General features: G+C 40.7%; 2 protein-coding genes across 7 annotated transcripts in view; one reads left to right on the top strand and one right to left on the bottom strand.

Annotated features, from left to right (window-relative positions):
- Nucleotides 1-22,275, top strand: part of LOC117222115 (E3 ubiquitin-protein ligase MYCBP2) — a 409,723-nt gene that overhangs the window by 126,691 nt on the left and 260,757 nt on the right. For 2 of the 5 annotated variants that reach the window (XM_076522825.1, XM_076522828.1), the window contains exon 31: nucleotides 7,487-7,846. The exons of 1 other annotated variant lie outside the window; for it this stretch is intronic. In XM_076522825.1, coding sequence (XP_076378940.1) covers nucleotides 7,487-7,667 — 181 coding nt within the window. In that variant the 3' untranslated portion in view covers nucleotides 7,668-7,846. Of the gene's footprint in view, nucleotides 1-7,486; nucleotides 7,849-22,275 lie in introns of those variants that run through there. 2 more of the 5 variants (XM_076522822.1, XM_076522817.1) reach the window with 2 other exon arrangements.
- LOC117222493 (uncharacterized) overlaps nucleotides 1-22,275 on the bottom strand; it is a 312,588-nt gene that overhangs the window by 114,858 nt on the left and 175,455 nt on the right. The gene's annotated exons all lie outside the window — the stretch shown is intronic.

A 22,275-nucleotide genomic window follows, 5' to 3' on the forward strand; every position in this document is an offset into this window, starting at 1 on the left:
TAACACGTTTCAAAATATGGATGCTAACTTTCGAGAAGATTTACTTGTATTTGTTACCTCAGGATACTGATATTTTTCTCAGCATAAATAATTTCGTATAAACATTAAAAAATCACCACTTTTCATTACGGTAAAGTGACCTGTGCCACTTTCAAAATAAACGGCTCAATTATGAACGTCCTAAGTCCCGTGGCGCGAAGACGCCAGCCAACTTTGGCCCGGTATCGTGGCCCAGATTTCGGATCGATTTGTTATCGAACTTATCGAGACCGCCACGTAGACCGACCGCCTTTGCGATCCGAAAATGAAAAAAAATCGGGATAGGGGATTTCCGTGGGCGATGCCGGGGCCGGAAGCCGTAGACACGCGAAGTCGATGTTGACACGGAGTCGAGGACTCGTCAGGGAACGTTTCCCTAATTGTTTGCCGATGCGAGCACCGGCTCTCGATTCTCCCGATATTTGACTTGCGCAACTGAAGCCGGAATCGTAAGTTAATTATCGCCCCGCAGGTAGTTCTCCGTCGGGGTGTCTCTCGTTTTCGAAATGCTCAAATGAATGTGTCGCCGGCAAACTTCCACGCGTTTACGGACACCGTTGTTTGCACATCCGTTCTTCGTTTTCGAAACGATAAGGAGATTGCGTCCACCGATGTCTGATGTTTGTAGACCGCTCGGTGTTTAAGGCTTGGGATACTGTACGGTAAGCGTGGGGTATTACCGCGGACACCCAAAATACTGCGGCATTTTATAAAAGTAAGAAAATCTAACATTTTTAAATCTTTTGAATATTAATCTCATAATTTTGTATATATTTAATACCGATAAATTATGATATTAAATTGACAGTAATCGCAGTTTTAACCCTTTGCACTCGAAGCTATTTTAACTTTATATTTTAAATATAAAATAATTTTTTTAACTTATAGTATCTTCATTTTATATGACAAAACGCATTTTATGCGTATGAAATTGACTCTTGGGACTCGCACAACAGTTACACCCTTAACAATTTTTTAAATTCAAACTTTGTTATTATAAGCATTATCTTAAAACGTGATGTAGCAAATTTTAGCGGTGCCTCTGAGTCATCACTCTAGTGCAAATGGTTAATTCATTTATTGACTTTCGATAATCGGAAGTTTATAAAAACGTGATAAGAAAACGTTTAAGAAAACGTTCTCGTAATAGCAGCTGTTGACGCTGATTCGAAAGGCATCTATATTTCGGTAATTAATAATAAGCTATTCATTTTAGCGTTATTTTTAGATAAAGTAGTCGTTATTTTGATAAATAATCGATATAGGGTAAATTCTCCCTAACTGACGCAGAGATTGTACAGCAAAAATGGACAATTTGGGAAGAGGAGATGCGATTATTCGAGCCTTGCAATTAATTTTTATAGTTATCGATTTCCAACAATTATAAAAACGAGCCGCACTCGAATAATCGTACCTCCTTTTCCCAAATTGTCCATTTTTTTTGCACCATTTGGGCGACAATTAGAGAGACATTATTGTACACTGTCACTGTTATCTATGCTCAATTATTATTTACTAACACAGTATTTGGCGCATAGTTTTTTTTACTATGTGCGTACATTACTGCGGTGCTTTGCCGAACTGCGTACCTTAACCTATACAGTGCAGTTCATTCTAATGCGATTTTTTATTTTTATCGAAACATTTACGTCAGTTTTTTTTTTTTGTAAGCTGATCGTTCAATTTTTGAGACATGTGATAGCGTTACGTCAATGTCGCTGTTTCCGCAAGTTGACTGTTAACACGTTGAATGCCACACGCCGGTTTCACAGAAGTTGTCCGTGGCGCCACAATGAATTTTCTTTTATGCGATACATATAAAATAAATAAATATATTATAATAATATAATAATATAATAATATAATATATAATAATATAATAATATAATATATAATAATATAATAATATAATATATAATAATATAATAATATGATATATAATAATAATAAATAATAAATAAATATTAGGTTTACCGGAAAGTCCTGTCTGATGATGTCAATGCAAATTTCAATAGATACGCACATATTCATGTGAGACATATATTTTTGAGAAATGTTGCTCACAAATTGCCATCACGCTGACAAGAGATCATAAGTAACGACGGAAATTATATTGTACAATAAATATTACAAAATTTATGAAAAATCTATTATTTCCTTTCATTTCTTAAACGGACAGAACTTTCCGGTAGACCTAATACTATCTGCAATAGATAAGTTACAGTGTATAAACCATGTTCGACACGTTAACTGCGACAGGGATCACTGTTTGAATCGACGATTGTGATAATACAAAATTTTAGATATTGACATTTCTTTTAAATTATATATATTTCTATATTCCTATCGATTTAGGCACGACGGTCACCGGTGGCACCCATGGCGTCACCGCCAAGTTAAGTGCCGGTCACCGGTGACTTCCGTGGCATTCAACGTGTTAACACGTTCCGTGCCGAGCTTCTTTTACTCGAATCTTCACACTTTGATATTTTACTATAACTTGATGTATTACGTGCAATTATTAATTCTCGTACACATAACAACGTAACAAAAACTTATCAACGCCCATTCTTGCGGTGGAAATTGATTCTTCGGTTCTAAATTTCTTGTAAACAATTTGTTCAGTTCACTAAGTAAACATGCAAGCGTGTACCATCGATGGTACACGTGGCACGGAACGTGTTAAATATCTTCAGATCAGCGATAGTCGCTAGATCTCACGGACGACCAGGCACATCTTACACAGGCACCTCGATAGAAGCTCTCGGACCCATCAGGGTCTTTCAAGAAAGAAAGTCTTGACTTTTCCGACCGCCAGGATGTTTTCCCCCGGGGTAGTTTTTTGACTATACAGACATCGAGAAACCCATTAGCGGGATAGAACTCACCTGCGGGTCTAACAAAAGGATTGAAACATCTCTGAGGAATACCTTCGACTGTGGATACAATCGGATAGTACGATTATTCTCGGCGTATAAACAATCCTTTTCTTTCCTTTTGAAATTGAAATGCTACGAAGAAGATGTATGAATAATTAATATGCATTCTCTCCGTAACAGTTGTAATATTCGTACACTTGTCATAGAACGGTTGTTAAAACTGTTATTTCTTTACAGTTATTATTATGGAGGTCCGGTAATAACTTTTTTAATAATAGATTATTCCATTTTTTAATGTAATTTTAATCTTTAATATAATATAAATATATATATATATATATATATATATATATATATATATATATATATATATATATATATGCCATTTAAAAAAATATATAATATATATATATATATATATTATATATTTTATATATTGTATCTATTAGGTCTACCGGAAAGTTCTGTCCGATAGTTGAGTTCTCCGCCTCTAAAAATAACTCATTTTTTTTTAAATGGCATTTACAAGTTGCCATCACGCTGGCAAGAAGTCATAAGTAACGATGGAAAGTATATTCTACAATAAGTATTATTAAACGTGTGAAAATTGTGTTATTTTCTTTCAATTCAGAAACGGACAGAACTTTCCGGTAGACCTAATATAATTAAATAAAGGAATATTAAATTAAATTAAAGATATACAATATATATAATATAAATATAATAATATATATATATATAATAATAATAATAATAATAGTATATATATAATAATAATAATAATAATAGTATATATATATATACTATTATTATATATATTATTATATTTATATTATATATATTGTATATCTTTAATTTAATTTAATATATATTATAATATATATAATATCAAGTTAAAAAAATATGAGTTTTTTACTTTTTTCGTCATTCCAAGTAATAGCAAAATAAAAAAAGTATTAGAGTCATTGCGTAATAAGTTAGTCCTTCTGCCATCTAAAACAAATTCAAGTCATTTGGTCCAGTTTTAAGAAGGTTGCATTGTATTAAAGGGTGTTCACACGTTATTTGTCCTCGATTGTACATTCCCATATGCCTATAGGACAAACACACACAATAATGTGAATAAGAGCAATGTTTGTCAGTGAAAGAGACGTATTGCGAAGATCATTCGCGAACTACTGCAAATCTTGCATAAATTAAAAATCACTATGACACACGTTTCAGCCGTCTTCCGACATCCGTTTCATGTTTTCGATTGCCTGCGTTAGTACCTGGAAGAGATTCGTTAAAGTCTAACGGCAACATTTCTAACGAACTGCTGGAAAGGGTCTTGCTAAACGTGCACATCATCTCTCGTAGGTCGTCGAAACCGCCTTTTACCGTCGGTTAAAAAGCATTTCGCCGGTCTCTACAAGCGTGCGGAGCAGCTCCGGCAACCCCACGACGTCCTGTCGCTTCATCGAGGCCTTCGGATAATGCGACACGCAGGATCGATCGTGGACAACGTTGCAATCCTTCCTCACCAGTTAATCGTGTTTTGACCGTCGGTAATCTTATCCCGAGAAGCCGCGGAATATAAATATCACGCGAAGGGGCCATTAGTCGATTAATATCGCCGTTGAATTTTGTTATCCGAGGTACGCATTATCGCGACAGGTTGCCGCGGCCGACCGCCGCCGCCGCCGCCGCCGTCAGCGCGCGGAGTTTTACCTTGACTCGTCTCTCTTTAAAAAGCCACGCCTCGCTGTCTCGCCTTTGCTTAATTGCGCGAATTCTTGCCCTCTCTTTTTCCACCTCTTTCTCCCTCTTCCAACCTTTTCCCTATGGCTATATGCCGACTGTTCGCGCGGCGGGAAAGCGAGGAAAATGGCTCGCACGCGCGCGCCGCGCACGGCCGCGCGTTTCTCGCCGTGGAAATCTAATGACTGTGCTATCTATGTGCATATTTCTTACATAATTACCCGCGTAAAGTACACTCCTCGAAACCCCCGTCTGTACCAACAGCTCTCGCGTTTATACCGTCGGACTGAGATATTTATGCGCATTAATCTTGCCTTTTCATCGGGTTTCATTAATGCAGGCTACTCGCCCAGTGATAACGCACCTTTAATACCACGTCGCGGGTTAACTGCACGTTTACCACCCAGAGAAACAACGATTTTTCCACACGACGCTTAACGATCCACCGTCACGAACCTCCGCGATCCCGTTAGGATCGCGATCGGCCACGTGGTTCTTTTTCTTCTGCAGCCGCCCGCGCCGCGTCGCACGTGGACGCCTCGCGATTCAATTCGATCGATTCATTCAACTAGGAATCGGCTGATTCTATGGAGCGGTCGGGCTATGGTAATCGTCTACGGGTAGGAAACAATTAACCTTTTAGGCACGACGCGCCGCTATAGTGGCTTGCTCTAGTAGCTCACTCGCTCATCGTTTGAACCAAATAATCGTCTTCATATGCATTGTTTCACACTTCTTTTGTCTTCGCATCGATTTACAACAGTCTACAGGGTGTCCCAAAAATGTCACGCAATCCGGAAATGGCGGGTTCCTCGGATCATTTGAAGCAACTTCTTCCTTTACAAAAATGTTCTCCGAGGCACCGTTAACGAGTTATTAACGAAAAACAGTGACCAATAAGAATCGAGTACGGCTGACGCGAGGCGGCCCAGCCAACCAGCGCGCGAAGCCCGGTTCCGCTCATTGGCTCGATCGCCTCGCGTCAGCCGAGCTCGCCTCTCATTGGTCACTGTTTTTCGTTAATAACTCGTTAACGGTGCCTCTGAGAACATTTTTGTAAAGGAAAAAGTTGCTTCGAATGGCCTGAGGAACCTGCCACTTTCGGATTGCGAGACATTTTTGGGACACCCTGTATATACAGTATCAGACTCTGTACAGTACACATCAGACTCTGCCGTCCAGAGAAATAGCCTCGCGCAGAATTCAGCCGTACCTAAAAGGTTAAATAGAATTTGAGCATTCAAACTAACGTGTGGGTACTCGTATCATAGGTAACAAAACAGTAACGGCGGATGAAAGTAATCGAATGTTTCGCTTAGCTAGCACGTCGGACGCGCCTTTAAATAGAATTTAAGTATTCGCTTATCCATCCCGTCGGACCAGCGCACGAAGCCCAGTTCCGCTCATTGGCTCGGCCGCCTCGCGCCAGTTGAGCTGGGATTCGACCGTCTCGACCGCTGGCGCCGTTGGCTCGGCCGCCTCGCGCCAGCCAAGCTCGCCTCTCATTGGTCACTGTTTCTCGTTAATAACTCGTAAACAAAGCCGCGGATTGCAATTTCGCCGAGGAAAAAGTTCTTTCAAATAACCTCAGGAACCCTTCATTTGCCGGAAGTGCCATAATCTTGGGACACCTTGTAGAATCTCGACTATCAGAACGAATTGTTCAGACGATAACGCAGCGACATTGTCAAGGTACCAGATTATGTATAACGTATTTAGACACGAAAGAATTCAGTGAACGATAATCCACTGTAATCCACGGATAATTGAACGATCGAAAAAGTAACGTTGCCCTCGTAACGTTCGTATAATTCATTGAAAGGTGTCCATCAACGTAACGGAAGTCAATCAATCCATCGGCGGCAGAAGCTTGTACGCGTGATCTATTCTAATTATCCGGCTTCGGTCGCCGATGACACGCGATTTTCTCAGAAGAGTTGCCAATTAATTTCTCGTCGGCGGGGTAGGTAGGAAGCGTTTCCCGAGGTACGGCGGCTCGGCATTATCGAATTCAGCGTCAACGGGAAGCGGATAGATGTCTGGTTCGCAAACTTCCCACATACTGTGCTGTACTTTCGCGTAATTACCGAAGAGCGGGACGCCTGAGAAAAATCAGTGAATTGGCCCGATTCAGCAACTTCACCCCCCCCCCCCACCCCGCGGAGCTATTTGAATTCGCATGGCACCGCAGAAATTCGATTTGACACTCGACGTGAAACGTACATAACGAGTCTGAGAACTATCCGGGAAATGTGGTTTGTGCTCCCTTCCTTCCCCACTTATACCGCGCGCGGAGAAGTCGAACTTCGCTTAATGGCGTAATTCGTCGAATAATTAGCGTTCGCTCGGGGGTTTACACAGAAATCGGATCGTTCAACTCCGTTTCAGGCTGAAAGGAGCTGATTTACCTTCCTTGATGGTTTTTCCTAGTGCTTCATTCTCATTATACTCGACGCCGCGTTTGAACGGCCCGATGTAATTGAAAGCTGCCCGCGCAAACTTTCGGGGCAGGCTCGCGCGGCGACGGGGCAAGAATGATATTGTGTTCGTGGAAACCTTTTTGGATCCTTGGGAGGGATACGAGAATACGCTCTGTCCGAGTCACGCTATTCTCCGCCACCTTGTATCCGCGTTACTGGGATCTGCGATTGAAATCTTGATTTCAACGAGTTTAGGAGGCACTATGAATGCATGAACGGCGTAGTTATAATGTTGCGATAGTATTGCAGATAACATCGTGAGTGGGCTCTGTAGCAGTGGCATGCACGGTTGTTATCTTCCGTAGACAGTTCCGTGCAACATAGAGAATGTCCAATTAATTTTTTTAGGAGGCAGAATGTTTCGTTTCTGTCGCGGAGGTGGATGATAGGAACGCATATTGGTCTTGCAGATCGTACAGGTTTTACGGGGATCCAGGGCTGCGGAGTTAGTTACTGTGCGGCGTCCAATTACTGTGCCCATGGTTTGTTTTTCGGGCATAGTTTACTTAATATTCGTCAGACATATTAAATTGTTTTATTTTTCCGTTTTGTTTATTTTTTAAGAAGATAATGTACAACGGTATTCTTTTATTTTGTTTATTTTTTAAGAAAATAATGTACAACGGTATTCTTTTATTTTGTTTATTTTTTAAGAAAATAACGAACAACGGTATTCTTTTATTTTGTTTATTTTTTAAGAAAATAATGTATAATAAATTGTTTATTTTTTTATTTTGCTTACTTTGGAATAAAATAGTGTATAATAAATTGTTTATTCTTTTATTTTGTTTATTTTTGAATAGGATAATATGTAATAAATTGTTCATTCTTTTATTTTGTTTATTCTTGAATAAAATAATGTATGATACATTTTTTGCTTCTCTTACCGTGTTTATTTTTTAATAAAAGAATTTAATATATCTACCCAATTACAGAAATGTTCGGCGTGTATTCTTTCGTCGACAGTAATCCGTGCTAAGAAATTGAAAAATAAGCAGCTTTCAACATTGTTTCTTCGTCTGAATGAATATACAATCATTTAATTTTTAATTAAATTATTTTTATTTAGTAGTATTTTTATTTACTATATCGTTAACCCCTTGCCTTACGATTTAAGTCCCAATAACGCGGGCCATAAACAACAATGTCGGTCAGAATTTTCGGTAAAAATGTTCAACATGCATATAACTTATCGACATCTATAAAACAGATTTTTTTTAAAATTTGTTTCATGGAAACAAATATTTTTATTTTGACTAGTACATTGTAATAAACATATATAAAGTTAAATTATTGTTTACGTCCTGATACTTGATATCTCTTCTCCGATACTATCTTTCCTATTTCGGGAGAAATTTGATTGGCCGAGACTACTTTCAAAATTTCTAATTCACATTTCTATTTTATTTTTACTTTGCGTCGGATATATTGACTGGGCCGCAAAAATGTTCATCTCGGGCCGCGAGTTTGACACCCCCGATGTACACCGTACGGCCGCCACCATTTTTTTGCCGGCTGCCCCGAGTTTCCATAAAAACGAGCCGCGGGGCCCAAAAAATCGCGGCTTAACCCCTTGACATACCATTCTCTTCGCAGTTACTGCGATTAGAAATTTTTCGACTACCATAATTTCTTAGAAGGGAAAGAAAATTGATGCTTATCGTGTGCCTAAATTTACTCGAATGCTTAAATATTGATGACAAGAGATTCGAATTTTATTCAAATTTTAATGGACAGAATAACACATATATACTCAATAAGTTATTATTAGAAATTTTCACGACGAGTCGGACTCGTCAAAGTACGGCAAGGGGTTAATATTCTCAGATCTGCCGTTTTCAATTCCTATGTCCGAACATTTCTGGGAGAAATCCTCCAGTACGTCGATTGAAACAGATCGTTCCCCTTCGCACCCCCTACCACCACCGACCACTCAATTTAACCTTGACCAACTAAATCCGGCATAGCGGTGAGGCAGCTATCCTCGCGATCTCTCTCGCAGGCGATAATATAGAAGCGTCGTGATCAATGCTCTTTTGACGTCGCCGAAAGGGCGAGTGGTTGCACCTGTTTGCACGCTGCAAACGAACGACTGGGACACACGCACACGCGCACACGCGTGCGCGTCTCTCTTGCGGAAGACACGCGGAGGGTGAAAGGGGTGGGTGGGTGCGGTAGACGCAGCAGACTGTAGGAGGCTTTGATGAGAAACCTTCGGTGATTTAACGACACACATGGTTTGCACACTATCCGTAGGAATCTAATTTATTTCCTCCTTTGTGGCCGGCCACGGGAAAGGAATAGGAGTCGCAGTTTTCAAAGCGAAAAAGCTTTCCAATCTTTCGAGGCAAAGGAGCTCGGCCCGAACAAGGGATTTACCGCGATGGACGCAGATGGAAACGCGGATGGAATCGAACGGGGGACAGAGGTGACCGTCCGTCGCGCGTCGGCCGTGCTTGTTTTCGACTCGTACCCTCGTCTCGGAATCTCTTTGACCGAATCGTCGCATTCCGTTCGATGCCCTCCGTTTGATACGCGCAGACTTTTCCACGGAATCGAGACACACCCCGCAGGCTTTCCGGCCTCGACTAAATAATGGCGCCCACATCTCGTCGCGTCCGTCCGTCGCGCCGTAACGCCCCGCACGGCGGAGCGAAGTGCGACGAAGTTGCGTCGAAATCAAAGAACTTCTGATGGAAATGAGACAAGAACGATGGTCGTTTTTACGTTAATGTTGAAACGTTCGCGAGATATGGGAGAACCGAGGATATAGCATGGACGTGTATTTAACACGTTCCCTGCCGCGTGGGGCGTATACGCCCCACGCTGAACTTTCCGTTCAAGCCATTTGGTATTATCATTGTAAAATGAAGAATTTTTATAAATTCATTATGCAGTCAATTATGGACATCTTAATACTATTGCTGATGCCCTCATTTAATCGTGGGGCGTATACGCTCCACGCGGCGTGATGGGCAATTTTTCTTTACTGTAACTTGTTTTAACTGCATTTCTCTTATTCCGATCAGTCATTTATTCGCGTGTCGTTGACACAATACTTACTGCTTCACTGAAGCTGGGATTGATTTATAGTTCTATAGTACTGTAAAAGTTGTAACATTCTGCGATAGTTGTGTGGATAAACCACACTTATGTTTGCCATGTTTTAACAAAGTTCATCGTAACATCCCTTTGTAATCGCATACAAACTTGAATTTAACTAAAATGTTATATTTTAAACTAATATAGGCATGATAAAAAAAATTATATGTGAGGATGCAACTCGCTTGGCATAATAATGATCAGCCAGGTATTTGTTAAAGTAATTCCTAGAAAAATAAATTTATTTGTTTGCTGTGTTATGCATGTTAAACTATACAACCTTTCCTTGATAATTATGATTTTTGCACTATTTTAATTATTGTAAAGCATACGCCAGAAACAAAATAATACAAATGTAAAGCGTGGGGCGCATACGCCCCACGCGGCTTGAACGGAAAGTCTTCAAAAAACGGTCTGGCAGGGAACGTGTTAATCTCGAAAATTTATGTTAAACTTGATATAATTTTTTTTTTTTTTTTTTATTAGAAATCAGCAATCAGAACACAAATTCTATGGGCCGATGTGATCGCTGGGGACTTGATGTATAGTCCGTTAATATCATGATGAGGGCTTTCCCAATGAAAAGTCCTCCTGAACCTCATTTAAGGTCGATTGGCCATCTTCTTTTTAATCTCCTGCTGTATTGTTGTTGTATGAGTGGCATAATTAGTGGATTTGTGTGTTCGCTTAATTTAGTGAAGTGCTTCCTACTTCTTTCATGGATGGTGTCAATGACGAAGGGAATACCAAGATCATTATGAATTGTTTCATTGGTAACGTACCAAGGGGCGTTAATAATTGTGCGAAAACTTGATATAATGCACAAGAAAATCGTGACTTATTCAACGCCACGTGCAGTTGGATTTTTTAAATGGCACGTTGTATATGAGCCGTTTATTTTGAAAGTGGCACAAGTCACTTTACCGTGATGAAAAGTGGTGATTTTTTAATGTTTATACGAAATTATTTATACCGAGGAAAATATCAGTATCCTGGAGATAACAAATGCAGGTAAATCTTCTCGAAAGTTAGCATCCATATTTTTAAACGTGTTAAAACGCAAATCCTTAAATATATCGACTTTAAAACAAAGTGACTTATGCCACTTTCAAAATAATCGGCTCAATTACCGAGTTATTAGCATTGTCCACGATTTGGGGCGAATACGCTACTGTGCGGCGGGTTTAGGGTGCGGGGATTCGGGCCTGGGCGAGACTCCTCCTCGGCGATTCAGTTTGCAATTTCGATGCGAAAAATCTGGCGCCAGGCCAGCCGGGGAAACACCGACGCGAGCCCCGCGCGCGAGCGGAATTCTGATTTCGACTTCTTGCGCGAGAGCTACCAGAACCCGGAACGCAGGTGCGGCTGATATACAGGCTGCTTTCAAAAACGGATTTGGGATTTATGTCTCTTTAAGCCGGATAGAGGCGGATTTATCGAGTAGGAAATTTTTAATGCTAAACCTCTGTAATGTTTGTCGGCTGCGTACGGTAGCGGTTATTTTTCATCGTCTTCTATCCAGAAATGAATTTCTAATATGAAATCCTAGCTTGTTTGTGTTGTGTAGATTTTATGAAGATGGATACGAATTAGCGTTGAGAAGGTTGATATTATAAAATGAACCACTTTTTGGCGGCGGTTCGAGTGTGGTATAGGAAAGGGGAGACGTTTCGTCCGGGGCCCGCTAGAGAACTCATCGGTAAGGCTATCCTAGCGGGCCCTTGCCTTAGACGTAAGGGTAGGACGAAGTCTCGGTGTATATATAGGGATCGGAACGGATTGGCTACTAGCGGGAAGAGGAGCCCTCTGCTGGCAGGTCTGGAGGTAGCCGCCACAACTTCTTCTTAGTATATCTTTAAGACGCTTAAGAATATTAAACAAATTAGTTTCAATGTAAAACCTTGCTTTGTTCATGTGTAAATAAAATCCGCTGTAGTAATTTCTCCCGGAAATGCCAAATTTCGGTGCTAGAATTTCCCTGTGCTAGTTCTACGTCTATGTAACTTATTGCTACGCCGATGCTAAGGGTCGACGGAGTTCCCGGAAGACAACACAAGATGGTCTGTTTGGATGTGAGTCAGATAAGAAAAACCGCGGAGCTACAAGGTACGGGATAGGTAGTAGGTTCGTGACCGTCGAATCGTGTCACGTGGCCTCCGAATTACCTTTGAATCGTAGCAAATTGCCTCCTAATTGCCCTCGAATCGCATCATGTAGCTTCTGAATTGCTTTCGAATTGTGTCATGTGACCTTTGAATTGCCTTCGAATCGTGGCAAGTGGCTTCCGAATTACCTTCGAATCGTGACAAGTGGCCTCCGAATTACCTTTGAATCGTAGCAAATTGCCTCCTAATTGCCCTCGAATCGCATCATGTAGCTTCTGAATTGCTTTCGAATTGTGTCATGTGACCTTTGAATTGCTTTCGAATCGTGGCAAGTGGCCTCCGAATTACCTTCGAATCGTGGCAAGTGGCCTCCGAATTACCCTCGAATCGTGGCATATGGCCTCCTAAGTGCCCTCGAATCGCGTCATGTGGCTTCTGAATTGCCTTCGAATCGTGTCATGTGACCTTTGAATTGCCTTCGAATCGTGTCATGTGACTTTTGAATTGCCTTCGATTCGTGTCATGTGACTTTTGAATTGCCTTCGATTCGTGGCATACGCCTTCCGAATTACCCTCGAGTCGTGACATGTGGCCTCCGAATTGTTTTCGAATCGTGACATATGGCCTCCTAGTTGCTCTCGAATCGCGTCATGTAGCTTCTGAATTGCCTTCGAATCGTGTCACGTGACCTTTGAATTACCTTCGAATCGTGGCATGAAACCTCCGAATTACCGTCGAATCGTGGCATGTGGCCTCCGAATTGCCTTCGAATCGTGGCAAAAAATTAGAAATAAAAAGGTTAAGTCACCGTTTTTATTCTAGCATTACTATGTAATCGTATTAATGTACACCCGCATGCTGGTTGCTGCCTTTTTTGCCGACTGCCCCGAGTCTCTACAAAAACGAGCCACGGAATCCAAAAGATCGCAACTTAATATTCTCAGATCCGCCGATTTTTCATTTTCGACCTCCGAGCATTACTGAAAGAAATTACTTGCAAATAGAATTTCAAGGCATGAGAAAAATTTGCTTGACCGTTGTCCACAATTTCGGACAAATTCATCAGAGTGCGTCGGGTCCCCCTGATTTCATTGCGCGTTCGACATCTCGAAATCCCGTGGGGTCGGTTAGGTGGCTCTCCGGCCGTTTCGTAGCTGGCCGGATTATGCACCGCGCGCCGACCAGCCCTTCGACAATATTAGGCGTCTAATTTGCAATTCGTGCTATCTCGAAGCCACTTTTGATCCTGTCGCTTCCCATCGGAGCCCTGGTGTCCGCCTCAAAGTGGCGGCGGCGTTCTGCTGCGCTCCGCAACACTCCGCAGCGCGGCGCAAACGGCGCGCGCGGGGCCCAACCCTTCTCCCTCGAGGGTGCAGGATATTCATTCTGGGGCGGCGATGGGGGATGGTTTAACTTTGACCGCGTGAGCCGGCAGGAAGGAAGCGGGCGCGCGCGCGAGGGACGCCACGCTCGTCGAGAGATTTATGCTGATCAGAAATTATAGGCCGGGCCCCGCGGTTCGTCGCTCCGCTCCGCACAACCTCTTCGCGCCGCATTAACCCTCCGCCCTCGCGGTCCTCCTTCCCTTTTCTCGTTCAATCATCTCGCCGCGACCAACACTAGCCGCTTTATTCAAAGCGGGAACCCAGCCGTTTAATGTCCCGAAAAGCCATATTTCCACGATGATAATTTACGGCCGATGCGAAACCCTTGTTCGCCAACCTGCGCCCGCTGCCGACTAGGGGGTGGGACGGAAGAAAATTTCTAGCGCGACTCCGCGCACCGTCACCCATATCCCATTGAATCAACGAGCTGCGAACACGTGTCGGCCCGGCTCGATGAAGTCCTACGATGGCCGTCTGCCAGAATCGGGCTGTAATCGATGAGGGTTGTAATTGATTACGAAAAGTTATCGCGACAGCTGTAATCATTAATCGGTTAATCGCTACTAGAATAAATAATATGTAATAAATAATAGAATATATAATAAATAAGATTATAAATAAGAATATAAAATAATAATAATAAATAAGAATATAAGAGAATATAAAGAAGAATATGTAAGAATATAAAATAAATAGAATATATAATAAATAAATCGATCATTATCGCATTGGGTATGTTGATTATTAGCTTGCAAATAATTAAAGGCAGGGTTTTAGGTAAAAGTATATTTATTGAACCCACGGAAACACAAGATCTAATATACAGGCTTGCTCGTAAGAGCTTAGAGACAACGAGTGTACTCGTAAGCTGCTCACAGACGACTGACTAAAAAAACCGCGGAAGACACGCAAACTGTGGGTCGGAAAATCCTTAGTGGTCATAAATAACCAATCCGCTCTCACACCGCGTGTAGCGGACTTTCGAGTCAAAATTTGCTCGACTCGAGTCGACGCGCGTTTAGCGCTCACGTGCCCTGCGGATGGGCCGCAAGGGCCGTCTTACCTGAAAAACGGACAAGGCCGTAAAACATGCAAAGTATCCATTTTCAATAGCAGCGAAAATGCTAGACATTTACAGGATAATCTGTAATAATCAAACTGTGATCTGTGATCGCGAAACAATTTTTATCTTTTATCTTTTTTTATTTTTTGTTTTATCTTTTTATCTTTTCTCATCATTTGATACTGAGTCTGGATGAGAAGATCAAATGCAAAATATCCTCTGTAGAGTCACGATGTAAAAAGGATACAGTAATGTCTCCTTAATTGATGCTCAGATTGTACACAGAAAAGGACAATTTGGGAACAGGAGATACGATTATTCGAGCATTGCACCTCGTTTTTATAATTGTTGACGATTGGAAACTATAAAAATGTGCCTGAAGACTCGAAAAATCGCGTCTCCTCTCCCCAAATTGTTTATTTTTGTGCAGAATCTGAGCGACAGTTAGGGAGAATTTACGATGGTTCAACGTCACACAGTGGGGCAAAATGACAATGTTGCGTAAAAATCGAAGAACTTTTGATAGATATGAGATGCTGCTTTTTTATGTTACAGCTGAAACGATGTGGAATAAGGAAAACACAGAGAGAATGTAGTATGAACATTGTTTAACCCTGAAAGTTTATGCCAAACTTGAAATGTTCCAACAAAATTGTGGTTTATCCAATACCATGTACAGTTGAAATTTTTTTTAATCATCATTTCTCATCCGGTCGCAAAATTTATTCACCGTTTCAGGATTTTGATAAAAAATCAGCAGGTTATCGAATCATTACGACGAGAAAATCACAATTTCGTTAGTCTTTTTTTCACTAGAATCGATGTTTCTCAACATAATTTTCTTCTATTACATATAAATCATAAAATTGTAAGTTTTTAACTGTAGAAAATGGAGTAAAAATTTGTGTATTACAGGCGTTCTATTTAGATTTTAGTTTCAATAAATTATCAAATTAAACTAATCTTGATAAATCAAAATGTTATAATAATACAATTAAATTACAGGTATTAGAAGAGTTGATTGTAAAAATTTATTTACAAATAAAATTTAATATTTATTTAAGATTCAAATAATTTTAACGATATAATATAAAAACTAGATTTAACATTTAATATTCAGTTTGATTTAGACATTCAAATTGTATTTTTAAGCGAATCTTTATAAGTCGAAGGTCACGGGACAAACCACACCGCGCGTCCGCGACGTAAAAGAGAAAAAGGTTCCGTTCGGAAATTTTATTCCGCGGAAAGTATCCAATTCGACCACTACATGCTCGCTAAATCGAATTATCCGGGACATTAAAGCCGTAAAGACGGGAGAATATAAAGCGCGCCGAGAGGAATCAATTTTTGGGACGTCGTCGCTAGAGAATGGGCTTAACGACGTCGGCGTAGATTTTACAAGGCGCCGACGACAGGCGTGTCCGCCTGCGAACTTCGGCGCGCGAATTACGCGCCGGGCTGCTGCGAATCGTCCCGAAAGATTGAAATTCTTCGGGGCGCGCAGACTCAATAAACGTCGCCGATCGGTGGCCGCATCGTTTATTAGTTTTACGGGCACCGTTCCTCTCCGTGTCCCCGGAATAATGGGCTCCACCCTCGCGCCCTCGCACTCTCTCGACCAACTACCGAGATTTATTCCGGCCGATAAGTCTGGTTGCGTAGCGGCCGCTTCCGTGGACCACCTCCGGCGGAGACGCGACAGGAAGTTTCTACAGGGTGTCCCAAAAATGTCTCGCAATCCGAAAGTGGCGGGTTCCTTGGGTCATACGAAGCAACTTCTTCCTTTACAAAAATGTTCTCCGAGGCACCGTTAACGAGTTATTAACGAGAAACAGTGACCAATGAGAGGCGAGCTCGGCTGGCGCGAGGCGATCGAGCCAATGAGCGGAACTGGGCTTCGCGCGCTGGTTGGCTGGGCCGCCCGCGTCAGCCGTACTCGATTCTTATTGGTCACTGTTTTTCGTTAATAACTCGTTAACGGTGCCTCGGAGAACATTTTTGTAAAGGAAGAAACTGCTTCAAATGATCCGAGGAACCCGCCATTTCCGGATTGCGAGACATTTTTGGGACACCCTGTATGTATCCTCGGGAACGCTCAAGACGATCCTATAGAAAACGAGGACGCCGTAGGTGGTGTCTACCGTTAAGCGAGCAGCTTATTGTTTTTGCCGCGGCAAGCCTGACGACGGACACGTGCGTGTACGAGGCCTAGGCGTGGACGGTAGCCGGTCCGACCGGCAAAAAGCGGTCGTGGGGCCGGGTAGAAGTGTTTGAACACTTGAACGTTTATTTTTGTCGTAATTGTGCGCCGGGGATTGCCTCGCCGAGAAATACTTCCGTGTGCCGCGACTGTCACCGGTCGTGTCGCGAGTTCGCCTCGCCGAGAATTCCAACGCCCGCATTCCGCATTTCGGGATGTTTCAATCTGATTTTCTAACGAATCCTGGTGACTCTGAGGCGCCACTTGTTACGTCACGATCCAAAATAATTTTTATGTTATCCTTGTTTATATTTACGAAGTTGTGATTCAATCTCATGTGCATAGAATGCACTGATTAGAAAAGTTCTTTTTCATTCGACGTTAACCCTTTGTACACGAACGTCTCCGGTACGGCAGCACGGTAATGTTTATGTGAAAATGGCATGCATTTCTTTTTAATTATTATTTCTTTTTTCACGCTGTAAGGTAATCGTGTAAAATACGTAAACAAAAACACAGAAAACCTTTTATTCTCCGTTAATTCCGATATGTTAGGTCTACCGGAAAGATCTGTCCGATAGTGTCACTTCAAGTTTCAATCCATATGCACATGTTGATTTGAGACATATACAACTATCTCTCTTTATCATTGTATTTACATACATGTACTCTCCTAAATAAACTAAACAAAGATGTCTCGTGTCATTATTAAGCGAGACGCGATCGTGAAAACATGACTACCGATGATAATGCCAGACCACATGCTGCTTTGGCGACTCGTCAGAAAGTCGCAGAGCTAGGCTGGGAAATTCTGTCGCATCCACCATACTCCCCAGACCTAGCACCCTCCGATTATCACTTGTTTCTCTCTTTGCAAAACTTTTTACAGGAAAAAAAATTCAAAACCGAAGCTGATGTCAACCAAGCATTAGTTGAGTTCTTCGCCTCCAAAAATAAATCATTTTCTAAAAATGACATTTACAAGTTGCCATCACGCTGGCAAGAAGTCATAAGTAACGATGGAAAGTATATTCTACGATAAATATTATTAAATGTATGAAAATTGTGTTATATTTCAATTCAAAAACGGACAGAACTTTCCGGTAGACCTAATATATGTGAGACGTTCTCTTCAACAAATCAAATATTCTGCCAAATATAATACGAAAAGAATTGTTATTTTTATAGATCAATACTTACTTTGCGTTCATTCTTTTGAACATTATGGATAGTAAAAGCAACATTGCCAAATATAGTAAATTCTGCCCAATTTTCTTTCAGCTTGGAAACAAAAATGGACAATTTGGAAAGAGGAGATTTGAGCCTTGCATCTCGTTTTTATAATTGTTGACAATCGGCAACTATTTTTTAAAAATGGCATTTACAAGTTGCCATTGCGCTGGCAAGAAGTCATAAGTAACGATGGAAAGTATATTCAACAATAAATATTACTAAATGTATGAAAATTGTGTTATATTTCAATTAAAAAACGGACAGAACTTTCCGGTAGACCTAATAATTTCTCAGCGGTACATTTTTATTTCAATTCGTCTTTGTATAGCAACATCGCAAGTATTGCAACATTTATTGCACAAATCTTTCGACTGCGAAGGATTAAGAAAGGCTTAGAAAGTGTTCCACTTGACAGCGATGAAAGTATAAACGTAGTTCGTCTCCCGTGGGACCGGGTTGTCACAGTTCAACTAGCGAGATTGTTTTGATAGACCATAGGTAAACTGAATTAATAAGCACATAGCACTGGATGAAGCTGTAATTAGAAGTAACGTTGACAAAGGCGCGCGTATCTTTTGTGTATTTGTCTCGGGAAGAGCTTCAAGTAGAAAAGATAACAGAGCTCGAAGCCGGTGATGTTGCTTTTACCTGTGATGTGCAGTCCAAAAGAAAACAGGCAGAATGAATAATCATGGTGCGCGTTGTTTGCTTCGCTTGGTTGTTCCTCTACCGTGCTTAAAATATTTCTACGTATACCCGGCACACCGAGGGAAAGAGTCGACGATAGTTCTGTTGGATATCCTGCTCTCGAGACAGAGAAAACATTTGATGATTTAAAATGGGTCGTTCACGTTTGACGAAACGTAGAAAGCTGCTGGACAGAAGAATTGTCTCCATTGGGAACGACAATTTAGGGTGACGGTATCGCATGAAAAGAAACGAGAAAATCAGTATCGAAACCTACATTAAAATACAAGAACACGTTGACAAATATAAGTAAGAAGAGGAGAAGAAGGATCGAGAAAGAAATAAGTGAAAATGAAAACAACTGAAACATTTAGACATTTATTGTTGGACCGCGGAACTTTGTGCTAGATAAAAGTTGTTTGCATATACAGGGTGTCCCAAAATTTTCATTTGTGGTATTTCCGGGAAATGTGGGGTTCCTGAGATCATTTGAAGTAACTTTTTCCTTTACAAAAATGTTCTCCGAGGCATCGTTAACGAGTTATTAATAAAAAAACATTGACCAAAGAGAAGCGAGCTCGGCTAGCGCGAGGCGGCCAAGCCAACGAGCGCACGAAGCCCCGTTCCGTTCGTTGGCTCGGCCGCCACGCGCCAGCTGATCTCGCCTCTCATTGGTCACTGTTTTTCGTTAATAATTCGTAAACGAAGCCGCGGATTGCATTTTCGCTAAGGAAAAAGTTAATTCAAATGACCTCATGAACCACTCAGTTCCCGGAAATACAATGATTTTAGGACACCCTGCATATAAAAACATATTTATTTCTTTAAAGATTTTATTAAGATGAGATAACATTACAATATCGTTAAATTTTCCGATATTTTCACTATTTTGTGCTTCTATCAATGTTTTCCAGAAATACGTAATCAATGTAGATTGCCAAATGGGCAACCAATTAGGGACCAGCATCGAGTGCGGTTAATGAGACTTCAAATTTGCGAGTCTACCGTGCTGCTACCCTCGCAATAGTCCTTGCAAAGAAGTCGCTAGGCAAACCTTCATCTTCCTCTGCAACTACAAAATAAACATTCGCACATTCTTTCCAATAGTCGTTAGGAAAATGGAGAGAAAAACGCAAACGTGTTCGATTAAATATACAGTCGCCTCTTAGGAGCAAAAACCGGAATACTCCGGAACTGCTGGTACAATTCGAAAAGGGAGGAAAATCTACATGAAAAAACATGGTCGGAAATGTAAAGTGACATTCTGACGAACGAAGTTTCATTTTCGAAAAGTATACAACCGCGATATCGCTAAATAATGGAAGAAACTCTCTTTGACCGTTCTCTATCGAATAACACGTATACACCTGACCGAGATTCGAGCGAAGATTTTTCAATATAACAAGAATACCGGAAAAATTTGCATTGCGCGTAGACTCGGTTTAATTGTCCGCGTATTATGCACGCTTGGGATCGATTTGACGGATGAAAACAAACCTTCGGCTTGCGTCACACTTTTTGTTACAGATTACGCGGGTCCAGTTGATATCGACATTTTATCCGTGTGAAACGGTAGCGGCGGAATATTTTCCGCGTTCGATGTAGGAACTAAGTGTAACCAAATTCTGCGAGATATGTTGGAATTTGTAATTTATTATTTACTAATAATGCAATACAAATATAATACAGTGTTTAAAAAAAGCACCTAGCGGATATAAAATGTGCTTTATGTGAAGATGAGTAACTGTATGCGAAGTCGCGGAGATACTGTCCGACTGATCGTCTTCTAGGCTGATGAACGCCTCTGTAGTTCCATGGGAAGTAGTGTCTCGCACTGGAATGTGCAGTCCTTTTATACTATTCCTTCAGGTAAATTCCAGGTAAATGAGAGTCCTAATGTGTACCTAATGTTTCCCCGAGAAGACCGGGCTTGTACCTGCATTTATGGAGCTCGGGCTTGTACCTTTATTTATTGCCCCTATGTAGACATATATATGTCATACATATATATATATATATATATATATATATATATATATATATATATATATATATATTTCAACTGTATTAGTAACTGTATTAGTAATTGTATTAGTAATTCCAATTGTAATATATATATTGGAATATATAACATATATAATATATAACATATAATATATAATATATAATATATAACATGTAACAATATATAACATATAACATATGTATGTATATATATATATATATATATATATTTCAACTGTATTAGTATTTGGCGGCGGTTCGAAGGTCGTGGGTAAAGGAGTGGGGGGACGTTTCGTCCGGGGCCCGCTAGAGGACTCATCGGTAAGGCTATCCTAGCGGGCCCTTGCCTTAGACGTAAGGGTAGGACGAAATCTCGGTGTATATATAGGGATCGGAACGGATCGGCTACTAGCGGGAAGAGGAGCCCTCTGCTGGCGGGTCTGGAGGTAGCCGCCACAAGTAACTGTATTAGTAATTGTATTAGTAATTCCAATTGTAATAGGCACTGTTTATTTTAAATGAATTAACATATCTTGTTGGTATATACAACGATACACACACACACACACACACACACACACACACACACACACACACACACACACACAATTGGAATTACTAATACAGTTACTAATACAATTGGACCAACTTTTCCCGCACCTAGGTATCAGAACCGATCTAATTTAGTCAAAGAGACACGGTAATTAGTTTCTGCACATTATTGATCAAGCAAAAAATATGGCGAACATAACAATGGAACGGAGACGACTGTACTATTATTTTTCCGTTATTTTGGAAAGCAACAACCGTAACCGAAAATTTTGCGCAACCGTAAATTAATCGAGGAAGTTCCCTTTATTATTTAGTTTACAGATATTAATCGCAAGAGTATAAAGAAAATTGTTTGGAAGAATACACGATTTGGAGTTGCATATTTCGAAATCTTTTTATTGTGAATAACGATTATTATCTTGAAAGCTTGTGATAGACGTTGCACGAGAGACAGCGTAATTCGGTTGATCACGATTAGACTGTGGATTTTACGTATTTCTGACTGAAACGGGACGAAATAAAGTTGCTGCAGATGGGTTTATGCAAAATACAATTTCGTTTTATATTATATCCACTCGTTTCTGTCGTAAACGCGTAGAATCCTCGGTCTAATTATAAACAACAGAAACAAATATCTCTCATTGATATCTAAAGATTGTCTGTAATGAAAAATACTCTCTGGTTAATTATAATTGGACTGCTCGGTTGGAGCTAATACGTAATTCTTCTCCTAAGAATTTTAACAACATCGAAGTAATGCGATAGTATATTCATCAAAGATTGTTGCAAGTCCATTGTTTGTT

Source organism: Megalopta genalis, chromosome 1 (genome assembly GCF_051020955.1).
Source record: "Megalopta genalis isolate 19385.01 chromosome 1, iyMegGena1_principal, whole genome shotgun sequence".
In the NCBI taxonomy this organism is placed as follows: domain Eukaryota; kingdom Metazoa; phylum Arthropoda; class Insecta; order Hymenoptera; family Halictidae; genus Megalopta; species Megalopta genalis.